This window comes from Trachypithecus francoisi, unplaced genomic scaffold (genome assembly GCF_009764315.1).
Source record: "Trachypithecus francoisi isolate TF-2019V2 unplaced genomic scaffold, Tfra_2.0 Lachesis_group2, whole genome shotgun sequence".
NCBI classification, from domain to species: domain Eukaryota; kingdom Metazoa; phylum Chordata; class Mammalia; order Primates; family Cercopithecidae; genus Trachypithecus; species Trachypithecus francoisi.
Genome location: NW_022681465.1, coordinates 19,565,247 through 19,579,427, shown reverse-complemented (window position 1 = coordinate 19,579,427; position 14,181 = coordinate 19,565,247). Strand labels below are relative to the sequence as shown.

Here is a 14,181-nt window from a genome sequence, read left to right as displayed (position 1 = left end):
TTGAATACTACCACAGCAGAGTTCTAAGAATAAATTGGTTTTAAACACTTAGAGAACAATAATCACCACTGGCGTATATAAAATATCAGTGTCTTCACCTAAAATATTAGGTGTCAAAATTAATGCTAATTCACAAATGCTGTTTACTTTTACATAGACATTTACTTTCTCATACTTCAATTCTGTAATCGATTTTTTAAAATTTTAATAACTTTATATTATTTAAAACTTTATTATGAAGCCACCTCAAATCCTTTTTAGAAGCTGATAGGGAATTTATGCTAAAGAAATATATAAATGCAGCCGGGCGCGGTGGCTCAAGCCTGTAATCCCAGCACTTTGGGAGGCCGAGACGGGCGGATCACGAGGTCAGGAGATCGAGACCATCCTGGCTAACACGGTGAAACCCTGTCTCTACTAAAAAATACAAAAAACTAGCCGGGCGAGGTGGTGGGCGCCTGTAGTCCCAGCTACTCGGGAGGCTGAGGCAGGAGAATGGCGTGAACCCGGGAGACGGAGCTTGCAGTGAGCTGAGATCCGGCCACTGCACTCCAGCCCGGGCAACACAGCAAGACTCCGTCTCAAAAAAAAAAAAAAAAAAAAAAAAAAAAAAAAAGAAATATATAAATGCTTTCACTTTCTCTGACATGACTGTATATCTCACTATACTTGATAAAAATAATTATCTATATTCACAAATAGGCTATCCATTTTGTCTTGTTTTTCTGTTGAATTCCACATTTCCACACTTTTTGTTTCCACACTTTTATATTTGAACTTCACATGTTACAATGCGGGGAAGAATAAATTGGGATTACACTAATACTTGACTACTTCAGTTTTGGTTCAGAATCAGAATGAAAACTTGACCTCTCCTCTAATTGTCTGTAGTTTAAGGGTTTAGAGCTAATAAAATATTTCATATTCAAATATATAAATCTTTTTATGCAAAGCGTTTTACATACCTTTTAAAGTTTATATAAATCTAGTATTTAATTACTAAATAGTCTACTTTTAAAATCTAAAAAAGTCCATTTGATGCATTACCTAATATAATGTTCATTTGAATATGTGCTCTAAATATTTGTCTTTTTCTTGTAAGATTATTTCATGAACATTGTATTTAAATACATTTAATATGAAATGTCTTCCAGAACATTATCAGCTATATGTTCCTGAGTCAGCTCAAGTTGGTTCAGCTGTTGGAAAAATCAAGGCAAATGATGCTGATACTGGCTCAAATGCTGACATGACCTACTCCATCATAAATGGTGATGGCATGGGGATATTCTCAATCTCCACTGACAAAGAGACCAGAGAAGGAATCCTTTCTTTAAAGAAGGTAAAAAGAACATACTTTTTGTGATTTAGGCAACTCACTCATCTTTTCCTGAATGGAAATTTGGCAGAGGTATGAGTAATTCATGCTGTCAGGCCATTAAAATGATAAAATAGTGTCACTTTGTGATATAATTACATTTTAATTATTATTTGTCGACTGTTTAGATCTTTTCTTCAGAAAATATATTTTGCTAAGGTGGGAAGATCTGATGTAGACTACACTAACAATGTTTCTCTCCATCTTTGTTTGTTTGGTCTCTACTCTAATCTTCCTGAAATGTCCCAATGATAATAGTCAAGAATTAAATAAAAGTAATTTCAATGAAGTGCAAAGAATCAAAGCATCATCATAATAAGGCTATGGTGATTCTTTTATAGCCAGAGAGGATGGCCAAGGAGGCTGAGATATTTTCCATCTTAAAATGTACTCCAGGTGATTCTAGAGTAGAACTATTTAGAAAACAGGCTGAGATGCTTTATTCTAATGTGCCTACTGTAGATGTTGATGTGAGTCTGTCATCTATCTATCTATTTATCTATCTATTCGTCTTATTAGCCACTTGTATACATATACTTTTCTATTTGGATTGTATGGTATCTCATTAATTCTAGTAATTATAATTTTATATTGATTTAAAATTGAATACTAACTTGTCTGTTGAATACTACCTTGGGGAAGTTCTAAGAATAACTTGATTTTAAACACTTAGAGAACAATAGTCACCACTGATATATATAAAATATCAATGTCTTCACCTAAAATATTTTCTCATTGTAAATTTTTTTTTCTCAGATTGTCAAACATAGGTCAAGGTGATAATGAAAAGAGACAATTTGCATATCTTTACTTAGCAAATGTATTTATTTTGAGTTCCTTCAATGTGTCAGTTGCTATGTTCCACATGAGCTAAGCAAAGAATAAAAAGGATCAGTGTGGAGCAAAAGCAGACTCAGCCCCTACGTGCACACAGCTTCTAATCTGTGGACATGGACAGACATTAATCAAATATCGCATACATTCCTAGATCAAAAATATGTTTTCTATGAAGAAGAGTTATATAGTGCTACAGGGGAAAAATCTAGAATATTTAATTGTTTCTGGCATTCAGTAATAGTTAAAGAGAGAATTGAAAGAAGCCTGGGGGTGAGTTAGGTATAGACTGTAAGGATGACTATTTCAGGAAGACAGAAAATGTACCAAGTGCCTGAGTTGAGTGAAACATGGCACATTTAAGGGATCAAAAATAATGTGACTGAATCCAGAGTAGAGGGAATGAGGAATGCGGTCAGTGGGTACAAGACCACACAAGTCCTTGTTTAATTTTGCTAAATGGAAAGCCATTGAAGAGATGTAAGAAAGAAGTGACTAGGTCTAATTTGATGTCAAGATTTCTGATTGCTAAATTAAGCAACACGATGCCAAGGCTGTGTGTTAACTTATCACTGCATTCCCAACATCTAGCATTTTTTTCTGACACAGAGTTGGCATTCAATAAATATTAGAGTAATTAATGGATGATGATGTGGATACAAAGGTGAGAAGAGGATTGCCTGCTTTTCATTTTATGGGTAGCTTCTTTACTTAAAATAATTCAGGTAAACAGGATTAATTTTTTCTAAAAGATGAATCCTGACAACTAGGGAACACTTATTTTAAGAGACAAGCGTGAAAATGAAGGAAATATAATCTTGGAGGAAATCTTCAAATAATAGGAGAGAATTTTGGCATTGAATATTCCCAAGGGATGCTGTTCAGGAGGTAGCTAATCATCAGAAAAGTGAACTGTTCTCAAAATTTAAAACAATTTTGGATTATAAAAATTAATTGGATTTGGCTAAAGGAAGTACAGGATTGACTGAGTGATTATCATTAGCAGGTTGTATTTGATCAACTTTAGGGTAAGCGTCACGTGGCAACGAGGAGAATATATATTCTGTTGTTTTGGAGTGGAGAGTTCTGCAGATAACTGTCAGAATCTACTAAATAGGTATCTTCTGGAGCCAGAGCTGAGTTCAGGTCCTAAATATCTTTATTACTTTTGTGTCTTGATGATCTGTCTCACATTGTCAGTGAAGCTTTAAGTCTCCCACTATTATTGTGTGGGAGTCTATGTCTCTTTGAAGGTCTCTAAGAGCTTGCTGTATGAATCTGGGTGCTCCTGTATTGAGTCCGTATATATTTAGTGTAGTTACTTCTTGTTGAATTGAACCGTTTACCATTATGTAATGCTCTTCTTTTTGTCTTTTTTGATCTTTTTTGGTTTAAAGTCTGTTCTGTCAGAAACTAGGAATGCAACCTCTGCTTTTTCCTGTTTTCCATTTGCTTGGTAAATTTTTCTTCATCCCTTTATGAGCCTATGAGTGTCTTTGCACATGAGATGGGTTGAAAACAGCATACCAATGGGTCTTGGCTCTTTGTCCAACTTGCAACTCTGTGTCTTTTTATGAGGGCATTTAGCCTATTTACATTTAAGGTTAGTATTGCTATGATTGTATTTGATCCAGTCATCATGATGCTAGCTGGTTATTTTGCACAGTTGTTTATATGTTTGCTTCATAGTGTCACTGGTCTGAGGCAGAAATACCTTTTGATCCAGCAATCCCATTACTGTGTATATACCCAAAGGAATATAATTCATTCTATTATAAAGACACATACACATCTATGTTTATTGCAGGACTATTCACAATATTAAAGACATGGAATCAATCTAAATGTCCATCAGTAATAGACTAGGTGAAGATAATGTGGTGCATATATACCATGCAATACTATGCAGCAATGAAAAGGAACTAGATTAGTATCCTTTGTGGGGATGTAGAGCTGAAGACCATTATTTAGGCAAACTAATGCGGGAACAGAAAACCAAATATGACATGCTCTGACTTACAAGTGGGAGCTAAATGATGACAATACACGGACGCATGAGGGGAACAACACACACTGGGGCCTATAGGAGTCGGGGGTGGGAGAAGGAAGAGGGTCAGGAAGTATAGATAAGGGATGCTGGGATTAATACATAGGTGATGGGTTGATCTGTGCAGCAGACCACCATGGCACATGTTTACCTATGTAACAAACCTGCATATCCTGTACATGTGCCACCGAACTTAGAAGTTGGAAATAAAAAACTAAAATAAAATGCCTTAATAAGAAAAAAAAAAAGTAGCAGCAACTAATATTTGTTAGAGTATTTCCTCTGTATCAAGACAGATTTTAAGCACATTGAAATATCTTGATTGAGTTAATATACTCATAATTATGTTTTTAATTCTTACTGTGTCATTTTGAGAAAGAGAGTATTATTATCCCCTCTTTATAGCTAAAGAAACTGAATCACAAAGTGATAAAAATAGTGCCCAAGTAGAAAGTCGACAGAAAACTGAACTGGAGTGTCTGTCTTCAGAGTCTGAACACTTACTCATGTTATATATTCAGATGGAAGATATATGATTATTCTTTGATACAATGGAGAGAGAAACTAATTGTGATGTGGTAGAGAGAGAACGGGAAGCAAAAATGCGGGAGGAAAAAAATAGAAAAACACTGTCTTCTTGGAGAAGGTTCGTACCTTTGTGGTGGAGAAAGATTATAAAACAAATAAACAAGAACATAATGAAATAAATGTTTTAATTTTAAGTTGGGAAACAAGAGTGTTTCTATGCACAGGGATAAAAAACTCAATACAGACAAGACAACAAGGATACTGAGGTAGTCTAGGGATACTGAAGAGAGGATAAGTAATTTTAACAGATGCATTGTGGATAGAGATGAACCTCAGTAGAATCCGAATCACAAGTGCACAGAAACAACCTAGGATAGTATGCCTCCTTCTCTGGGGTTACCATAGGACAAGAGGTAGAAGCAAACGACTGCGGGTAAGTTTGCAATGATGTATCGAGGATGTGTGTAGGTGCAGTGGTGGTGTTCCTGTATATTAAGTCGTATTGTAGAAAACAACTTCATATTTGCAAAAAGTGAAAGTAACAGTGGATGGTTTGATTACACACATAATCTGAAGTATAACTATCAGTTGTAGAATTAAGGACAATGCACATATCTTACCACCTTACATGGCTACAATTAATTAGAGGTCTGAAAAACAGAAGTAAAATTATATATGTTAATGTGTGTGCACATATTTAATTAATTTAATATTAATAGTTCATTCTATTTGGTACATATACACACAATGCCTATTTTTGAGATCAGAATTGTTTCAATTCTGTAAATGGTAAGTGATGATGTACTAAAAATATTCTTGACATTTAATAAGTTCAAATTGTCTTTCACTTTTTTCCTTGAATGTGATTTTTTGTTTGTTTGTTTGGAGACAGAGTCTTGCTCTGTCACTCAGGCTGGAGTGCAGTGCAGTGTGATCTCAACTCACTGCCACCACCTCCATCCCTAGTGCCAAAGTGATTTTTCCACTTCAGTCTCCCTGGTAACTGGGACCACAGGTGAGCACCACCATGCCTGGCTATTTTTTCTTTTTTCTTTTCCTTTCTTTCTTTTCTTTTCTTTTCTTTCTTTTTTTTTTTTTGTATTTTTAGTAGAAATGGGGCCTCACCATGTTGCCCAGGCTGGTCTCTCACTCCTGAGCCCAAATGATCTGCCAGCTTCCGCCTCCCAAACTGCTGGGATTACAGGTGTGAGCCACTGCACCTGGCCTCCCTTGAGCATATTTTTTAATGTAGTCTAGATTTCCTCTGAGGTACGTACATGTTGCATTCATGTAATTTTTTGATCCTTCTGATTAGGATTATCAGTCTCAGAGTTATTTCATTGCTGTGTGTTTTAGGGCATAAATAATTGCAATTTGAAAAACCTATATACCTCAGTGGATTTTAACCTTCAAGAGATACTCATTCAGTTGGCAGGGAAAAAAAAGATAAAACAGTTCTTAAAAAGCTGTTCCTTATTTAATCTCTAAGGCAGTTCACTTTAGCCAGCTAGGCAGAACAGCTAATCTCCTCACAGATCGAAATCAGCACTGCTCTATAAATCCGCCAGCAGGACTGTCTGCACATTCCTGTCCATATCATTCGAAGGAATCAGAAAATTGCCAAGTTGAATTCACTGGTGCATGGTGTGGTACGTTGTAAATACACTTTGATAACTTTCATTCATTGTTTAATGAAGCCTGGCTGGGTGGAAAGGGGGAAAAAGATAAGGATGAATGCAATTGGATGTACTCTTCTTTCCTCTGACATAAACCTCTGGTAGCTAGGGATGTGCTTCTCCTTAGCAGCCTTTCTCAAAATCTCTTCTTATATGGCTCCTATTTGCACACTTTACAGAAGTAGATCCAAATATCGTTTTCTTTAGATTTCTGGTTCTATTTGGCTTTCTGATTTTCAGCAAATACTGTTGTTTTGTCATTTCCTTCTAACTGATTCAACTGTAAATACAATACAAATTAAGTTAAGCCAAAAAATTTTAAACTCGTCTTTCAAGTCAACAAAGGGTGTTTGAAGATATAACCTTACTGTAAAATGAAATCTAAATCTGGGTCTTGTCATTTAGGAGATATATGACATTGTCTCAACTCTTTGAAGCTTCAGTTTTCTTATTTAAGCACTTTACAGGGTGATTATGGAAAACATGAAATGAGATGAAAATTGTGCTCTAAGCTATGTCTGGCTAATAATTACTACTCCCTCAATAATGACTACTATCTAATACTACCTCAATAGCTTCTTTTCCCTTGTCTTCTTTTCTTCCTATTTTGCACCAGTTTTTAATTATACTTCCAGACCAATCTATGTGATGATTTTGCTGCCATCTTTATTTCATGTTATTTGATTTAACTGGAAGCAAACTAAGAATGAAATACCGTGTGTATATTACAACACAATGTACATACTGTCTTCATGTTTCTTGACAATCAACTTCCTCTTCCTGCTTCTTCAAGAGAAGAATTTTTTTAAGTTTACATTAAACATCGTATTTGTAGTACAACATTTTCAGGTATATTTCAGTCATAAATACATTTTTGATTATCTCTTTGGTTTCACTTATCAAAATATGCATTTCTATAATTTCTCAATGTAGAAAACCTATCAGTTTTATTTTCCTCTTAAAGTTGTTGCTTCTGATAGGATAAGACTTTTCAAAAATTAATTTACTGTGAATGTACTGATAATTTCCCTGAGTGTGTATCTATGTGTACTACAAATCTGTCCTTGCCTATAGGAGACACAAAACACGTTCATAACCAAGTACTGTGTATTTTTAAGATTTCCATACCCCACCGTGGGTAAAAGATTGTTAAACCCTTTGTATTTAACACATGATTTGAGATGGGTCTTAAGAGTAAACACTAAAAGTTATAAGTTTGTTTTTAAAAGTTTAAGTAAATTATAAGATAAAAACATGAAATACGTTCAGCTACAACCATACTGGATTTATTCTACATACTATATTTCTGGTCTTTTAGTGGATTGTGTTTATTGAGGATTACATTGTCATTCCTTTGACTTGCATTTAGTAACAGAATAAGGATCGAATGTTGTTTACTAACAGATTTTAACATTTTTAGACTTTGAACACAAAGAATAATAAGTGAGTCATCCCAACCCATTGTGAATAATCACACACAGGCAAACACATGATCACACACTGTAAATAAGAAGCAATAGATTTCTAATTCTAATGAACTGATTACAAAATATGAACATTGCTTAGGGATTTCATTATTAAAAAAATCTCAACTAAGTTTCTGCTTTATATTCTTATAAGGTTCTAAAGTCTGAAAAGTTATTCTTTTCAGCCACAGCCGACAGAGAGAGGAATCCAAGTTTCAATTCAGTAAAATCTATTACTATATTTCGGATGACTTTGACACAGAAATGCTATTGGGTAAATTGTTTTTCATGCTGTTCATCTATAGGCCTAATGATAGGCCTGGAGTAATAAATCGTTTGAAACTTCATTGAAAGTTAATTTATTCCTAAAATACAGTTCAGTGCAGTATTTGGAAACTAATGATCTGATGAAACAGCTTGATAAATTAAGCTATATGGATGCATGGGTTGTTGGTAAGTTTGTACATGTGTAGATATATTTAATTATTTTATTTATGTCATATATACACATACACATGCACACATATGCACAAAAACACATAGATATACATATACACACATATATGAACTTATGTATATTATATATAAATAATAATAAGCATACTTTCAATATAATATAATGTATACTTAAGCTATTTGAAATGAAAGAACTTTGCATTTATTTGTCCAGTGTTCAAATGACAGAAAGCAAACATGTAATATTTATTTGTATCAATGCCCTTAGAATTATACACAATGAATAAGAATTACTTTCTTCTGTATAGAGAAATATATGACCAGAAAGCTTATGCATATACTCTGGTTTCCACAGACTGTCAATCATCCAGGCCAGACCTCTGACAAGGGCCACAAAGCATATCATAATACAAAAGCCTAGCTGGAGAAACAGTGCTTAAATTCATACAATTTTTACTGTGTTTTAAGAAAATACCATAATATAAGTTAAATACTTTTCCTGAAAACAAAAAAATAATAGTAATGTCAATCACTATTCCTGGTCTAGGCCATTTTATTTAATGATTCAAATGACAATTTTATGTATGAAAATGTTGATATTGACCCTGTCTACCCATTCTTGTAACTAAAATCCGGATGCTGGTGCAGTATAGGAAGTATAGGACTCAAAAGAAGAGGTCATAAAGAGTCTCTTCTCTTGCTTAGGAGAATAGAATTTTAGAACCTCTCTGAACTCTAAGAATAATTGACTCATATGGTAACTTGGCTAAACAGTATTTTCAATATCCTTGTATTTATAATCATGATATAGTTCCAGAGAAGAATATAATAGGGTGATTTAAGGAATAATAGAAGTGATTAATGAGAAACCATTGAGAAGTCCTGAATATGTAAATCTGGCTGGAAAATGAATGATGGAAAAGCGATAACTAACTACAGTAATATGAAATGGATTAATGTTAGAGCAGAAAGTACTACTTTACAAGTTAGAAAGAGCAATGATATGTAAAAGTAATTAGTAGGAGTTACAGGATGAAATTAAGAAACTAAAATTTAAAATGGAAATCAGTGTCAACTCATTGATAGTGAGCTGTTAAATTAGGATATTGAGCAGCAGCTAAAGAAAAGTAAGAGAAGCCCAATTGCCTGGGGAAGTAAAAGTTATGCCAGAATAAACACTTCTAGCAAGGGCTGAGAAGATAAACAATTTTATCAACAGCATTTTAGTTTCTTAGCTTATGCCATCTGTGAATTAAAGAAATTACAAAGGTACTCAGAGTTCTAGGAGTTAGATTTAGTGAACTTCTCAGTTCATTTTTAACTTAATAATAAATACTTGAAAAGATGATGATGAAGGTTATCTTTTAATGGTGAGGATATTATATTCCACTAAACATTTTGTTTATCTTTATCATCAAAATGAAACATTGTATTACAGTACTTATTTGCTGTTTAGATTTCCACGAGGATGACATAGTGCTTAAGGACACAACTTATACACTTTTTCTGCCTGAGTTTAAATCCCAAATATATCACTTACAGACTGTTGTCCATAAGGAGTTTCTTAACTTTCCTATGCCTTAGTTCCCTCATTTGTAGATGGGAACAATTACACCTCACAGAGGTGTTGTGAAGATTAAATAAATTAATATATGTTAATTGTTTAGGGCATAGGTCAGTGTTATTATATTTCAAAAATAATATTAAAATTTTTATCCACCAAATCTAAACCATGTAATAGTACCTTTTTGTACTCAGAAAACAGCTGTATTTGAGATGGAGAAAGAGCTATTAATGAAATTCCATGTGCTAGGAATTATTTTAGATACATGAACTATGAAATGAACTAGATCATATTCTTTCTCTTACGGAAAACTGAGTAGACATAATATATTGTTATAATACAAGATGTTAGCCCATACTAACTGTTAATAATATAGGTTTGCTTAAATTGTTATGAATTTAGAGATTAAAAAGAACCAACTTTTCAAAGATGGGAAGAGGTCAGTGAAATATTTGCATGGAAAATTATTTTTAAACATCTGTGGACTTTGGATACTCAAGAAAATAAATTCAGCCAAAGGTTTTATATCCACCCACATTGTCTTTCAAGTATGGAGATTACAACCAGTAAACCTTGAACATTACAATATGCTAATTACCTTAGTTTGATTATTACACATTGTATACATATGTCGATAGTTTACATTTGTATCCCATACCTCATAAATATGTATAATTATTGTGTCATTAAAAATAAAATGAAACTAAAAAAATATTCTGACCAGATGGAATAATCTACCTAAATATTAGTTAGCACCTTTAATTGGTATCAATTCTGTATTTAGAAACAATAAATAATTATATTTCTTGGGGTGGAGTGGAATGAAGGATATTTTCTTGGGAAGTAATGTATCTTTCCAAGAAATACTTGTGAGTACTAATGGATAATGACAGGCAGGAACCCTGACTGTGATTAACATCAGGATCAGGGTAATTGATCAGAATGTAAGCATAGGCCTTGAAAAGTGTAGAAACAATATCTCTTTTCCTAAGAAAATAAAATTATAAGCTAAAAAAAATTTTTATTAGTAATAACTAAGAATAAAAAGTGTAAGTCCGAGCTGAAAGTCAAATATGAGATCTATAAGCATTACCAAGAGCACAAAAGTAAACAGAAATTAAAAATTACAAATATTTAAGAGAAATGGGAGGAGATGGAAACAGTCTATTTTATTTTAATTGCTATTTATTGTATGATGATAACACAGTATTACCTAAATTTATAAGAATGGAGATAGTCACTAGAAAAATATATAAACAAAAATAGAATTTCTCACAAGGAAACCAGATGTATCTAAAACAAACAAAAAAATAAGATTATAATAAAAATTCACATACATAAAAAGGAAACTAAGATATATGATTTCAGTGCCCACAATGATGGGATCCAAACTGAAATCATAAAAAGGAACAGAAAAACACTTTACAATCCTAAAGTGAACCATTCACTGTGAGTATTAATCTCTCTGTTGCACATTACTCACCAACATTCACAAAGAAGAAATCACAATATATACAAAGAGCTATGTCTATAAACAGAATGGTAAAGGGTTATAGCTCACAAATTTCAGTCCATGATAGATAAAGTATTTTAAAATGTGAATAATTGAATAATGTAATTAATAAGGAGGTTGATATATTTAATAAATCATTCTCTGCATTCTGATGCTGTATCATTTATTTCAAGTGCCTGTAGAATATTTAGTAAAACTGACTACATATTAGTCTTCAAGACTATCTCATTAAAGGACTCAAAGTAAAATAGTACACATATAATGCTAAAGACAACTAAAGACATAGACCAAATACAACTAAAAATTAGTGAAAAACATCGGAAAACAAAAAATGACCTTAATCTGAAAATGTATTAACTGCAACAACCACAACCTTCTACTTCAGGAATTCTCAAATCACAGAAAAACAACAACAACAACAACAATAAAAAAAAACAAAAAAACAAAAAAAAGCACAACAAATGGCAGAATGTCTAGGAAAAAATAACTATAATAAGAAAGAACATATATGGAAATTATGGGATACAAATTAAGTGCTGCTGAAAGTATACTTGTAATTCTAAACATATCAAAGACATAGACTAAAAAAGAATAATATTAGATGAATTAAATATGTAACTAATAATGGAGAATAAAAGAAGAAAATGAATAAAGACTAGTAAACAAAAATATAGATTCAAACCTGATTTTCTGGAAGGAAAGTCTAAAAAATAAACCTAAACTAATCTTAATCTTATTAAGATACATGAAAAGACATAGAAAATAAGCAACTTGAAAACATTATAACACTATTTTCTTAATTCTACACAAGTAAATTTAATATGAAGGATTTTGAGGGAAGATTGCTAAAAGCAACTTCAAAGAAACAGAAAACACACATAAACTGATTTCTGAATAAGAAAATGAGAAGCTTGTGAATTTTCTCTAAATATATCAGACTCAATAATTCACTAAGGAATTCTATCAAACCTGAAAGGGCACATAACTGCAATGCTATTTAAAGCTTTCAACACACAGAAAAGAAAGAAAATTTCAACTATGTTTCTATATAAAGCAGACAAATTTACATTCGTTTCCTAGGAATGCTCTTACAAATGACCATAAACTAAGCAACTCGCGAAAACAGTGAGTTGCTCACAGGCCTGGAGGCCAGAAGTCTGGAATCAGGAGTCGGTTGCACGCACTTCCTCTTTCCTTGGTAAACTTGAAGGACCTGTCCATTCCTCGCCTCTTCCAGCTTCTGAAGGCTCCAGTTGCTCCTCAGCTCATGGCCACATGACTTCTCTCTCTGCCTCTGTGGTCATATGACCTCATCACAGTTTCTCTGCCAAATCTCCCTTGGCCACTCTTATAATCTAAATTTAACACCTACGTAAATAATTGACGATTATCACCTCTTGTTATAGTTTACTATGTAAGTTAATTGCATGATTTTCCATATTCGTATTTGTTGCAGGGTTGCCATTAGGCCGCTATAGCCAGTCTCCACAAAAGCCATGTCCTTCCCATGTGTACAGTAGTATTTACCCCATCCCAACATCCCTAAAATATCAATCTATAACAAAATCAATTCTAAGTCCAAAACCTTATCTACTTATCATCAGGTCAGCATTTCTAAAGTCATCATCTCAGTCTAAATCTCATTATCTTAATCAGGTGTGGGTGAAACTCTAGGTAGTTTGAATCCAGGGACAAAAATCTTCATCTGTGGACCTGTGAAATTAGAAAACAAACTATCCTTATCTAAAATACAATGGTAGGAGAGGTATAACATAACTGTGATAGACACTGACATTTCAACAAGGGGAAAAAGGGAAGAAATAAAAAAGTAACAAGCTCTAAATATGTTTAAAACCCAGCATGGAAAATTCCATTAGTTTTCTTTTTTCATAAGTTTTATTTAATATTTAATTGACAAATAATAATTATATTTATTATGTACAATGTGATTGGTACATATCTGTTACTTCAAATATTTATCATTTACTTGTAATGAGAACATTTAAAATTCTTTTAGAAGTTTTGATAGGTACTATGCATTATTATTACCTATAATCACTGTGCCGTATATGGAATACCAGAACCAATTCCTCCTACCTAACTGTAACGTTGTACCCATTAACCAATGTCTCCCCTTTTCCTACTCACCTCTCTATTCCCAGCCTCTGGTAACCATCATTCTACTTTCTACTTAAATGAGTTTGACTTTTAGATTCCATATGTAACTAAGATCGTATGGTATTTGTCTGTCTGTGTCTGGCTTATTTCAATAAACATTCACACATGTTATTAAAAATGACAGAGTTTTTTTTTTTTTTAAACAACAGACTAAATAGCATTCTACTGTATATCTACACAATTTTTTAAAATCCTTTTATCCATTGATGAATACTTTGTTTTTTTTTCCATATCTTCTCTAATGTGAGTAATGCTGCAATTAATGTAAGGGTGTAGCCATGTCTTTGGGATACTGATGTCAATTCCTTTGGCTGTATACCCAGTCGGGGGATTGCTGGATCCTATGGGAATTCTACTTTTGGTTTTTTGAGTAACCTTCAAACTTTTTTCCAAAATGGCTGTACTAATTTACAACACCACAAATACTGTGTTTCCTTTTCTCCACATCCTTGCCAATACTTGTTATCGTTCATGTTTTTGATGATAACCACTGTAAAAGGCATGAGATGATATTTCACTGTGGTTTTAATTTGTACTTCTC

At 33.0% G+C, this 14,181-nt stretch overlaps 1 protein-coding gene across 2 annotated transcripts in view; it reads left to right on the top strand.

Moving 5' to 3' along the window:
- CDH18 (cadherin 18) overlaps positions 1 to 14,181 on the top strand; it is a 780,971-nt gene that overhangs the window by 658,608 nt on the left and 108,182 nt on the right. For both annotated transcript variants that reach the window (XM_033178841.1, XM_033178840.1), the window contains exon 7: positions 1,155 to 1,342. In XM_033178841.1, coding sequence (XP_033034732.1) covers positions 1,155 to 1,342 — 188 coding nt within the window. The remainder of the gene's footprint in view (positions 1 to 1,154; positions 1,343 to 14,181) is intronic.